This window comes from Anomaloglossus baeobatrachus, chromosome 3, assembly GCF_048569485.1.
Source record: "Anomaloglossus baeobatrachus isolate aAnoBae1 chromosome 3, aAnoBae1.hap1, whole genome shotgun sequence".
Classification (NCBI taxonomy): domain Eukaryota; kingdom Metazoa; phylum Chordata; class Amphibia; order Anura; family Aromobatidae; genus Anomaloglossus; species Anomaloglossus baeobatrachus.
The window spans coordinates 134,567,842-134,580,524 of NC_134355.1; the positions used below are offsets into that span (position 1 = coordinate 134,567,842).

The window sequence follows — 12,683 nt, forward strand, 5'->3', positions numbered from 1 at the left end:
ATAGCGCTGGTCGCCCTTTGGCTATAGACTCTCTCACATTGCAGAGAGCCAGCAGCATGTCGTCCGTAAAACGCAAGGGTGCCAAGGCACAGACATTATATGCTTCCTGCACCGCATGTGGGACTTTTCTACCAGCAGGCTCCACGGACCCCCATTGTGTGCAGTGCTCGGCCCCTGCGGCGCTTGCACAGTCGGGACCTCTGCTGGACGTGACCCAGGGTGTACCACCTGTGAATGCTGTCCAGGTGACAGGAACTGAGTTTGCAGCTTTTGCTGACAGAATGTCTCTCACTATGTCACAAATTCTTGACACATTGCGAGCTAGGCCTGTACTTCAGGCCACGGACACTGTGCAATCATTGCCCCCTGGTCCCCCTCAGCTCCAAGCTCCGGGACGGGCATATACACCTCAGGGTGAAGACTCTGACTCGGACGATGGCCCCAGGCAGCCTAAGCGGGCTCGCTATGACGGGCCTTCACATTCATCTCAATGGTCAGGATCCCAGCGAGATGAATCTATGGGTGATGAGGCGGACGTAACGGATCAGGATTCTGATCCTGGGACCGCTCTCAATCTAGATACACCAGATGGTGACGCCATAGTTAATGATCTTATATTTAACATCAATAAGATGTTAAATATTTCCCCACCAGCTCCTCTTGTAGAGGAGTCAGCTTCGCAGCACGAGAGAATCCATTTCAGATACCCTAAGCGTACATTAAGCACTTTTCTGGACCACGCTGACTTTAGAGACGCAATCCAGAAACCCCACGCTTATCCTGAAAGGCGTTTTCCTAAACGGCTTAAAGATACACGCTACCCTTTTCCCCCTGAGGTGGTCAAGGGTTGGACCCAGTGTCCAAAAGTGGATCCTCCAATTTCCAGGCTTGCAGCTAGATCCTTGGTTGCAGTTGAAGATGGAGCGGCACTTAAAGATGCCACTGACAGGCAGATGGAGCTCTGGCTGAAATCCATCTATGAAGCGATTGGAGCGTCATTAGCGCCTTCTTTTGCGGCCGTATGGGCACTCCAAGCTATCTCAGCCGGGCTTGCGCGAGTCGACTCAGTCACACGTGCATTTGCCCCGCAGGTAGCACCATTGACCTCGCAAATGGCGGCATTCGCGTCGTACGCGATTAATGCTGTTCTTGACGCTACAAGCCGCACGGCAGTGGCGTCAGCCAACTCCGTTGTTTTGCGTAGGGCCCTGTGGTTGAGACATTGGAAAGCAGATTCTCATTCCAAGAAGTGCTTAACCAATTTGCCTTTTTCTCGTGACCGATTGTTTGGAGAGCGTTTGGATGAAATCATCAAACACTCCAAGGGTAAGGACTCATCCTTACCGCAACACAGACAAAACAAACCCCAACAGAGGAAGGGTCAGTCTGGTTATCGGTCCTTTCGAGGACCGGGCAGGTCCCAATTCGCCTCGTCAAAAAAGACTCAAAAAGACCAGAGACGCTCAGATTCTTGGAGGTCTCAGTCACGCCCAAAAAGGACAGCCGGAGGAACCGTTGCCAAGACGGCGTCCTCCTGACTTGCGGTCTCCGATTCCCACACCCGCGGTCGGTGGGAGGCTTTCCCACTTTGGCGACATTTGGCTGTCACGCGTCAAAGACCGTTGGGTGAGGGATATTCTGTCTCACGGGTACAGGATAGAGTTCAGTTCTCGTCCGCCAACTCGTTTCTTCAGAACTTCTCCACCACCAGACCGAGCCGATGCTCTGTTGCAGGCGGTGGCCGCTCTAAAGGCGGAAGGAGTGGTGACCTCCGTCCCTCTTCAGGAACAAGGTCACGGTTTTTACTCCAATCTGTTTGTGGTCCCAAAAAAGGACGGATCGTATCGACCCGTCCTGGATCTAAAGTTGCTCAACAGACACGTAAAAGTCAGGAGGTTCCGGATGGAATCCCTACGCTCCGTCATAGCCTCAATGTCTCAAGGAGATTTTCTAGCATCAATAGACATCAAAGATGCGTATCTCCACGTGCCGATTGCACCAGAGCATCAGCGTTTCCTACGCTTCGTCATACACGACGAACACCTACAGTTCGTAGCGTTACCTTTCGGTCTGGCAACAGCCCCCCGGGTCTTCACCAAAGTCATGGCAGCAGTAGTAGCTGTTCTGCACTCGCAGGGTCACTCGGTCATCCCGTATCTAGACGACCTGCTTATAAAGGCACCCTCTCAAGAGGCATGCCAACACAGTCTGAAGGTGGCACTAGACACTCTCCAGAGTTTCGGGTGGATTATCAACTTTCCAAAGTCTCATCTAACCCCGACCCAATCTCTGACTTATCTTGGCATGGAGTTTCATACTCTCTCAGCGATAGTGAGGCTTCCACTGGACAAGCAGTGCTCGCTACGGACTGGAGTGCAATCTCTCCTTCAGAGCCAGTCGCACTCACTGAGGCGCCTCATGCATTTCCTAGGAAAGATGGTAGCAGCAATGGAGGCAGTCCCGTTCGCGCAGTTTCATCTGCGCCCTCTACAATGGGACATTCTACGCCAATGGGATGGGAAATCGACGTCCCTCGACAGGACTGTCTCCCTCTCTCAAACTGCCAAGGACTCTCTGCGTTGGTGGCTTCTCCCCACCTCATTGTCACAGGGAAAGTCGTTCCTTCCCCCGTCCTGGGCAGTGGTCACGACGGATGCGAGCCTATCAGGGTGGGGAGCGGTGTTTCTCCACCACAGGGCTCAGGGGACGTGGACTCAGGAAGAGTCCACCCTGCAGATCAATGTTCTGGAAATCAGAGCAATCTATCTTGCCCTGCGAGCCTTCCAACAATGGCTGGAAGGCAAGCAGATTCGGATTCAGTCGGACAATTCCACGGCGGTGGCGTACATCAACCACCAAGGGGGAACACGCAGTCGCCAAGCTTTTCAAGAAGTCCAGCGGATTTTGACGTGGGTGGAAAGCAGAGCGTCCACCATATCCGCAGTTCACATCCCAGGCGTGGAAAACTGGGAAGCAGACTTTCTCAGTCGCCAGGGCATGGACGCAGGAGAATGGTCCCTTCACCCGGACGTGTTTCAACAGATCTGTTGCCGCTGGGGGACGCCGGACGTCGATCTGATGGCGTCACGGCACAACAACAAGGTCCCAGTTTTCATGGCACGGTCTCACGATCACCGAGCGCTGGCGGCAGACGCCTTGGTTCAGGATTGGTCGCAATTCCGACTCCCCTATGTGTTCCCACCTCTAGCATTGTTACCCAGAGTTCTCCGGAAAATCAAGTCCGACTGCCATCGAGCCATACTCGTCGCTCCAGATTGGCCAAGAAGGTCGTGGTACCCGGATCTGTGGCATCTCACGGTAGGCCAACCGTGGACACTACCAAACCGTCCAGATTTGCTGTCTCAAGGGCCGTTTTTCCATCTGAATTCTGCGGCCCTGAACCTGACTGTGTGGCCATTGAGTCCTGGATCCTAGCGGCCTCAGGTTTATCTCATGAAGTTGTTGCCACAATGAGACAGGCTAGAAAACCATCCTCAGCTAAGATCTATCACAGGACGTGGAAGATATTCTTAGCGTGGTGCTTGGCTCAAGGGTTTTCTCCCTGGCCATTTGCATTGCCAATTTTTCTTTCCTTCCTGCAGTCTGGGTTGGAAAAAGGTTTGTCGCTTAGCTCGCTTAAGGGTCAAGTCTCCGCGCTATCCGTATTCTTTCAGAAGCGCTTGGCACGGCTTTCTAAAGTACGCACTTTTCTCCAAGGAGTTTGTCATATCGTTCCTCCTTACAAACGGCCATTGGAACCCTGGGATCTGAACAAGGTTCTCATTGCTCTCCAGAAGCCGCCTTTCGAGCCGTTGAAAGAGGTTTCCCTTTCTCGGCTTTCACAAAAAGTAGTTTTTCTTGTGGCGGTCACGTCTCTTCGAAGAGTGTCCGAGCTAGCGGCGTTATCTTGCAAATCTCCCTTCCTGGTGTTTCACCAAGACAAGGTAGTACTGCGTCCAATTCCGGAGTTTTCTCCCAAGGTGGTTTCTTCCTTTCATCTCAATCAGGATATCACTTTGCCATCTTTGTGTCCGCATCCAGTTCACCAATTTGAAAAGGGTTTACATCTGTTGGACCTGGTGAGAGCACTCAGGATTTACATTTCTCGCACGGCGCCTCTACGCCGTTCTGATGCGCTCTTTGTCCTAGTCGCTGGTCAGCATAAGGGATCGCAAGCTTCCAAATCCACCCTTGCGCGGTGGATCAAGGAACCAATTCTTCACACATACCGTTCTGCTGGGCTTCCGATTCCATCTGGACTGAAGGCCCATTCTACCAGAGCCGTGGGTGCGTCCTGGGCATTGCGGCATCAGGCTACGGCTCAGCAAGTGTGCCAGGCGGCTACCTGGTCGAGTCTGCACACGTTTACCAAACACTATCAAGTGCATACCTACGCTTCGGCAGATGCCAGCCTAGGTAGACAGGTCCTTCAGGCGGCGGTGGCCCACCTGTAGGAAGAGGCTGTCTGACAGCCCGTTCATGTGGTATCTTTTTACCCACCCAGGGACTGCTTTTGGACGTCCCACTGTCTGGGTCTCCCAATTAGGAGCGAAAAAGAAGAAGGGAATTTTGTTTACTTACCGTAAATTCCTTTTCTTCTAGCTCCAATTGGGAGACCCAGCACCCGCCCTATTTGTTCTTAGGGTTTCGTTTTTCGGGTGCACATGTTGTTCATGTTGTTTCTTAAGTTCTCCGATCTTGTTATCGGATTGAATTTGTTTTGAAACTGTTATTGGCTTTCCTCCTCCTTGCTTTGGTACTAAAACTGAGGAATCCGTACTCCTACGGGAGGGTGTATAGCCAGAAGGGGAGGGGCCTTACACTTTTAAGTGTAGTTCTTTGTGCGGCCTCCAGAGGCAGTAGCTATACACCCACTGTCTGGGTCTCCCAATTGGAGCTAGAAGAAAAGGAATTTACGGTAAGTAAACAAAATTCCCTTCTTTTATTGTGACATTCACTGTATAAATGTATGATTTATTTTTTTTTCTACTGATCTGATCACAGGAGTTAGTAAATCCGTTATTAAAACACTGTCTGCTATGGACTTGGATAAAATTAACTTGGATTTGATCGAATCTCTTTTGGAATGGATAGTCAGTGGAGACCACGCTTATCCACCAGGTTAGTAAACGGTCAGTGAAAAGTGAATTATATGTTGTCTTGCTCCTTCTAGACAGTTTTGTTTTTTTTTCCCTTTTTTATTTTAACATTTATTTTAACATTAGTCAATTTAAAGACCCATTAATTCCAGGGGTTCTGACCATATGAAACAAAGTTGTATTTTGTATTTGTAAATGTTACAAAATATACATGATGCTCTGCTGGTCTTTGTTAACATGTAGCCAATGATCTTCCACCACCGACAACCGCCACCACATAAGGTAAAATACCATACTACGGACATTCCCATGTGGTGAACTGGAGCAATCACGATGGCAGCCTGTAAACCAAATCCATTGAGACACCAACAGAAAAGGGCCCCTGTTCAAGAACAGTATATCGGCACTTTGCAGTCCAATAGCTCCTCACAATGCACAGTTCCTCCTGCGTGGAGGTAGAAATGGATCCTTTTCCTCTTAGGCGGGCTTTACACGTTGCGACATCGCTAGCAATTACTAGCGATGTCCAGCGCGATAGCATATCGCTACGGCAGCTTCACACGCACATACCTTGTCGGCGACGTCGCGGTGACCGCCAAACAATCCCTCCTTCAAGGGGGAGGTGCGTTCGGCGTCACCGCAATACCATCACTAAGCGGCCGGCCAATAGAAGCGGAGGGGCGGAGATGAGCGGGACGTAACATCCCGCCCACCTCCTTCCTTCTGCATTGACGGTGGACGCAGGTAAGGAGATGTTTGTCGTTCCTGTGGTGTCACACACAGCGATGTGTGGTGCTGCAGGAACGACAAACAACATCATATCTGCAGCAGGAGCAACATTATGAAAATGAACGACGTGACACAGATAAGCAATTTCTTCATCGTTCCTTATGGGAGACCCAGACCATGGGTGTATAGCTTCTGCATCCGGAGGACACACAAAGTACTACACTCAAATGTGTAGCTCCTCCCTCCTAGCATATACACCCCCTGGTAGCCAGTCCTAGCCAGTTTCAATGCTTTGTGTTCAGGAGGTCACACACACACATGCATTCTCTGATTTTTGATTTTTGATTTTTTTGATTTCAAAGATTTGGAAGAAAAGCGGGTCCAGTCTGGACTCCCGGCATGTCCCTTCTCACCCCACTGTGTCGGCGGTGCTGTTAAGGTTGATTTTACAAGGCTGGAGCCTTCACATGCCGCGCTCCTTCACCATCCCCTGGGGCTCTGGCTTGAAGTGGGAGCCATCACGGTTCTCACTGCTTTGCAGGAGACCGGTCTCCATCCGCAGCCCTTTCAGGATCCTGCCGGACGGAGCGCTCACCTCCCAGGGACCTGGCACCTGCGTCTCACAAGCTAAGTACTGAGACGTTTTTACCACAGAAAGTGGTCTTTCCAGGGGTCCCTTGTATTTTATATATTGGGGAGAGTGTGTTATATGATTGTGTTAACATTTCCGGCCGGTTCTCCAGTTTTTACTGGAGAACCGCGCCGATGGTGCCTGCACGCTGGCCGCATGTTTAAATCTAGGCCCCGGCTTCGCCTGAGGCCTAGTTTCGGTTTCACTGCTCCTGCATGTCAGTCATGCAGAGGGACAGTGCGGCTCCGCCCAGCGGCTGTTCAGCACAGGGAACGGACACTCCTCACTGAGGAAAGATTCCCTCCCCTGTATACCTCATTTGCCCCCTCTCCTCGCTCCGGTCGCCATTTTCTCAGCGTTCTCAATGTCTGCATAGGCACAGAGATACCACATTGTGACAAATGGGGGCCTGGGCTGGGGGACTGGAGGGCACAGAAATGTAGGTTAAACGGTCTGGCAAGCCACAACCTCCGGTTGTGCAGCTGCTTATATTCTCTGTTTATATACTCTGCTGGGGGTCATTCTGGACAGAGCCCCCACTTCTGCAGCATGTTTCACATCAGAGCAAGGCTGCAAGGCTGTCCTTAATATGCACTGCATGTAGACTCGTACTGCCTGTACCGAGCACATGAACACAGTGGTCCCTCAGCCTGGAGGCTCATCAGTGGTCCCTCCAGCTGCTCCGGCTCCGGTGGTGCTGAGCATGCATTAGCCCCCTTCTCAGGGCGCTTCTGCTGCTACGGCTCGCTCAGCAAAGCTCACAGAGGACTCTTCATCTGGTCTCAGACCCCGTCCTCCTAAAATGGAGACGCAGGGTCCCCTGTCCTTCCCCGTCCCGCAGCTCTGATTCACGAGCTGACTCACTGGACGAGGAGGATGTCTTTACTAGGGGCTCGGACGCTACTTCATGTACCATTGATCTGTCCGAAGGTGATGCAGATGCTAATGATTTGATTGCGTCCATTATATTTGTACTGGACCTCAATCCGCCTGTATTAGGGGAGCATCCCCCTCTGGCAGAAAGGCATCAGTATACCTTAAAGAGAACAAGGAGTGTGTTCCTTAACCACTCCAGTTTTCAGCCCACTGTGACCAAGCCCAGAGCCTGTCCTGACAGACGCTCCCAAAGCGTGGTTCTTATGACTGTTTCCCCCTTCCACCAGAGGTGGTCAAGGAGTGAGCTCATTCTCCAAGGGTGGTCCCTCCGGTGTCTAGACTTTCAGCCCGGATAGTTGTATCAGTGGCTGACGGCACCTCTCTAAGGATCCCACTGTACATTAATTCTGTACTGGACCTCAATCCGCCAGTATCAAAGGAGCAACCCTCTCTGGCAAAAAGGCACCAGTTTACCTTGCCTAAGAGAACAAGGAGTGTGTTCCTTAACCACTCCAGTTTTCAGGCCACTGTGACCAAGCCCAGGGTCTGCTCTGACAAACGCTTCCCAAAGCGTGGTTCTGATGACAGTTTTCCCTTTCCACCAGTGGTGGTCAAGGAGTGGGCTCATTCACCAAAGGTGGTCCCTCCGGTGTTTAGACTCTCAGCCCGGACCGTTGTATCAGTGGCTGATGGCTCCTCACTTAAGGTTTTGCTGTCCGCCAGGTTGTCCTTCTGGCCAAATCAGTATGGAGGCGGCAGGGGCCTCGTTCTCCTCAGCTTTTGCAGCAGTGCGGGCTTTCAAAGCCATCTCTGCTTCTCTAGAGGAGATGCATTCCCTCACAGGGACTCTATGCCCGAAATGGTTGCCTTAACTTCCAGACTTCAGTCTTTTCATCCTATGCCATGTCTGCCATGCTGGAGACTCTCACCGCACTGCGGTGGCCTCGGCTAATTTCCTCGCTATCCGCAGGCTCCTGTGGCTTCGGAAGTGGAAGGCAGATGCTTCTAAAGAAGTTCCTTGCTGGGCTCCCTTTTGTTGGGACCAGACTATTCGGGAACAACTGGATGAAATTATTAAGGAAGCTCTTGGCGGGAAGAGTTCTTCCATGCCACAAACCTAAACCAGGAAACCTGTCCAGGGCAGGAATCAGTCGAGGTTTCGTTCTTTTCGTTCCTCCATCTGATCGTTCTCTAAGCCCTCGGCCTCGTCCACTAGCTCAGCCAAGGATCGTAAACCCAAATGGCGCACGAAGCCGCGTCCTCAGAAGACCGCAGGAGATGCTGCCACTAAGTCAGCCTCCTCCTGGCTATCTGGCCACGCCAGCAACGTCCTTGGTCGGTGGCAGGCTCTCCCACTTTGGCGACGTATGGTTTTAACACGTCTCCGATCAGTGGGTGCGGGATACCATCTCCCACGGCTACAGGATAGAATTCTATCCAGCCCGCCAAACAGATTTTTTTTGTCAACTCCCCCCTGCTCCAAGGCCGCCGCCTTCTCACAGGCCGTGGCATTCTTGCAGGCCAATGGAGTAATTGTACCGGTTCCCGACTGGGAACGGTTCTGAGATTTCTGCTTAAATCTATTCCTAGTCCCCGAAGAGGGCGGTGCCTTCCGACCTGGATCTCAAGCTTCTCAAGCATGTTCAGGTGCGGCATTTTCGCATGGAGTCTCTGCGATCAATCAATGACCCAAGGAGATTCCCTAGCATCCATCGACATCAGAGATGCCTATCTGCATGTGCCAATCGCAGTTTCACACCAGCGTTGGCTATGTTTTGCAATCGGAGTGGTCCAATTCGTGGCTCTTCCCTTGGGGTTAGCCACGGCCCCTCGAGTATTCTCAAGGTCGGGGCAGCTGTGATTGCGGTCCTGCACCTCTAGGGGTTGGCAGTGATCCTTTTGCCCTGGACTGCCTTCTAGTCTGGGCTTCATCCAGTGCAGACTGTTAGCGGAGTGCCTCGCTCACTCTCGCCACTCTAACCAATTCGGGTGGCTTGTCATTCTGTCCAAGTCCACTCTGACTTCGACCCAGAAGTTCACGTACCCAGGGACGCAATTCGAGACTCTGTCGGCACTTGTGAAGCTGCCCTTAGTCAAACAGCAGTCCCTCCACTGGCGGTCGACGTCGTTCCATCAGGTACCTAATACAGGTGCTGGATCAGATAGTGGCGTCAATGGAAGCGATTCCCTTGCCCAGTTCCATCTGCGTCCTCTGCGGCTGGATATTTTCCGCTGTTGGAACGAGCGGACTTCCTCCTTCCACGGGGTGGTGGCTTCGCCACAGACCAGGGGCTCATTTCAGTGGTGGCTTCGGCCCCTCTGTCTCAGGGACGCTCCTTCCTGGCCCCGTCCCGGGTGATCCTCACCAGGATGCTAGTCTATCCGGCTGGGGAGCAGTATATCTCCACCATGGAGCGCAGGGCACTTGGACTCTGTCCGAATCAGCCCTCTGGATCAATGTGCTGGAAATCAGAGCTGTGTTTCTAGCTCTCTAAGCCTTTCACCATCTGTTGGCGGCCAGGCACATTCGAGTCCAGTCAGACAACGCGACAGCGTTTGCCTACATCAACCTCCAGGGCGGGACACTCAGCCGCCTGGCAATGTTGGAGGTTCAACGCATTCTTCAGTGGACGGAGGACTCCTAGTCCACCATATCCGCAGCCCACATCCCAGACGTGGAAAACTGTGAGGCAGATTATCTCAGCCGTCAAACCGTGGCTCCACGATCCTCAGGTTTTTGCGGCAGACGCACTAGTTCAAGTTTGGTCCCAGCTTCGTCTGTCTTACGTGTTTCCCCCTCTAGCTCTTGCCCAGAGTCCTGCGCAAGATCAGAAAGGAGGGCCGTCGGGTCATTCTCATTACTCCAGACTGACCCAGGCAAGCTTGGTACCCAGACCTGCTCCATCTGTCCGTAGAGGTGCCATGGCATCTCCCGGACTGTCCAGACCTTCTCTCACGAGGTCCGTCTTTCCGCCAGAATCCTGCGGCTCTCAGATTGACAGCGTGGCTTTTGAGTCCTGGATCTTGACGACTTCTGGTATCCCTCCTGAAGTCATCTCCACTATGACTCGAGCTCGGAAGTATCCTTTGGCCTTTTGGCCTTGCCAACCCTCCTGTCCCTTCTACAGTCCGGTCTGCAGCTAGGACTATCCCTCAATTCCCTTAAGGGACAGGTCTCGGCTCTGTCAGTGTTGTGCCAGCGTCGTATCGCCCGGCTGGCTCAGGTGCCCTCCTTCATGCAGGGCGCATCTCACATCATTCCGCCTTACCGGCGGCCTTTGGAGCCCTGGGACCTTAATCCGGTCCTCACGGCTTCCGGAAACCCCCCTTTGAGCCTCTTAGGGAGGTTTCTTTGTTTCGTCTTTCACAGAAAGTGGTCTTTCTAGTGGCCATAATTTCCCTCAAGAGAGTCTCTGTTTTGGCTGCATTCTCTTCGGAGTCACCCCCTTTTTTGGTTTTTCATCAAGACAAGGTGGTTCTCCGTCCGACTCCGGACTTTCTCCCTAAGGTGGTTGCTGCTTCCACCTTAACCGGGGCATTTTCCCTGCCTTCCTTTTGTCCGGCTCCTGTTCATCGCTTTGAAAAGGCGTTGCATACTCTGGATCTGGTGCGGGAGCTCCGGATCTATGTGTCTCGCACCGCTGTTCTTAGGCGGTGCACCTCTCTTTTGTGCTGACCACTGGTCAGCGTAAGGGCCTCTCGGCATCTAAGCCGACCCTGGCTCGTTGGATTAGGTCGGCCATTTCCGATACCTACCAGTGTACTCAAGTGCCTCCCCCACCGGGGATCAAGGCACACTTGACCAGAGCTGTCGGTGCCTCTTAGGCTTTCAGGCCCAGGCTACGGCTCAGCAGGTCTGTCAGACTGCCACTTGGATTAGTCTGCTTACCTTTTCGAAGCACTACCAAGTGCATGCTCATGCTTCGGCAGATGCGAGCTTGGGCAGACGCATCCTTCAGGCGGCTGTCGCCCATTTGTGAAGTTAGGTTTCGCCTACTTCTCAGTTTTTCTGTTTATTGGAACTGCTTTGGAACGTCCCATGGTCTGGGTCTCCCATAAGGAACGATGAAGAAAAAGAGAATTTTGTTACTTACCGTAAATTCTTTTTCTTATAGTTCCGACATGGGAGACCCAGCACCCTCCCTATTGCCTGTTGGCAGGTTTCTTGTTCCGTGTGTTTTCACCGGCTGTTGTTGTTGTAAACAGAGGTTTCGGTTGTTCCGGGTTTTGCTCTGTCTCTACTTGTGGGTGGATGTCCTCCTTCAGCTTTTGCACTAAACTGGCTAGGACTGGCTACCAGGGGGTGTATATGCTAGGAGGGAGGAGCTACACGTTTGAGTGTAGTACTTTGTGTGTCCTCCGGAGGCAGAAGCTATACACCCATGGTCTGGGTCTCCCATGTCGGAACTATAAGAAAAAGAATTTACGGTAAGTAACAAAATTCTCTTTTTTTGACTGTTTTGTGCTCGTTCATCGTCGCTCCTAGGATTTACACATTGCGATGTCGCTACCGCCGCTGGATGTGCGTCACAACAACTGTGACCCCGACGATCTATCAGTAGCGATGTCACAACATGTAAAGCACCCCTTAATCCCCGTGCGGCCTCATAGGTTGCACCAATGATATGCCAGCCGATGTGTTGAGAATCTGCCAGAATGTCTGCGCTAACAACTCCAAAAAGTCCAATGCAAAGGAAAGAGGAAGGAAAGTATTTCAGTATTTATAGTTTCCAATGTTATGTTATAATTACATTTTAATCTCCCCAGAGTGCCCCTCTTAAAGCCCCCTTCACACATCCATGTTTTCAATACATGTGGTAACCATTTTTTTTCACAGATACCACACGTACCCCTTATAAAATATGGTGATAGTCATGTGTCCGTGCAAACCAAACGGAGACATATCTATTTTTCTCAGCAGCACAGATGACAAGGGCCAATACAATGTGTCCATGAAAAACATGTACAGCACATGGATGGCATCTGTGTGCTGTTCCTGCGCAATATTGCAAAGTATAGAAGCTTTGTCATTTATTTATTTCTTTAGCCATCTATGAAAAAACTCTGGCACCCTGATGGTAAAAACGGATGCAGACCGTACACTGATGTAAAAAGCTGACTGACAGCAGAACCATTCTGTCACATACGTGTTTAGATGGACGTGTGAAGGAGGCCTCAGAGAATTTGAGGTAGCAAGCCTGTTGTATAGCAGATCTCAAAAATAGGATTTTGCAGGAATTGAGAGTAATTTGCAGATGAGGAGGACATACCCTAGCATTGTTATTTTATTTTTATTTTTTTAACCCCTTCAAGACCTAGGATGTAATGGTAGATCCTAAGCTGCGGTG

At 51.5% G+C, this 12,683-nt stretch overlaps 1 protein-coding gene across 3 annotated transcripts in view; it reads left to right on the top strand.

Annotated features, from left to right (window-relative positions):
* Positions 1–12,683, top strand: part of DHX57 (DExH-box helicase 57) — a 149,058-nt gene that overhangs the window by 63,216 nt on the left and 73,159 nt on the right. For all 3 annotated transcript variants that reach the window (XM_075339468.1, XM_075339470.1, XM_075339469.1), the window contains exon 13: positions 5,005–5,121. In XM_075339468.1, the coding sequence (XP_075195583.1) occupies positions 5,005–5,121 (117 nt within the window). The remainder of the gene's footprint in view (positions 1–5,004; positions 5,122–12,683) is intronic.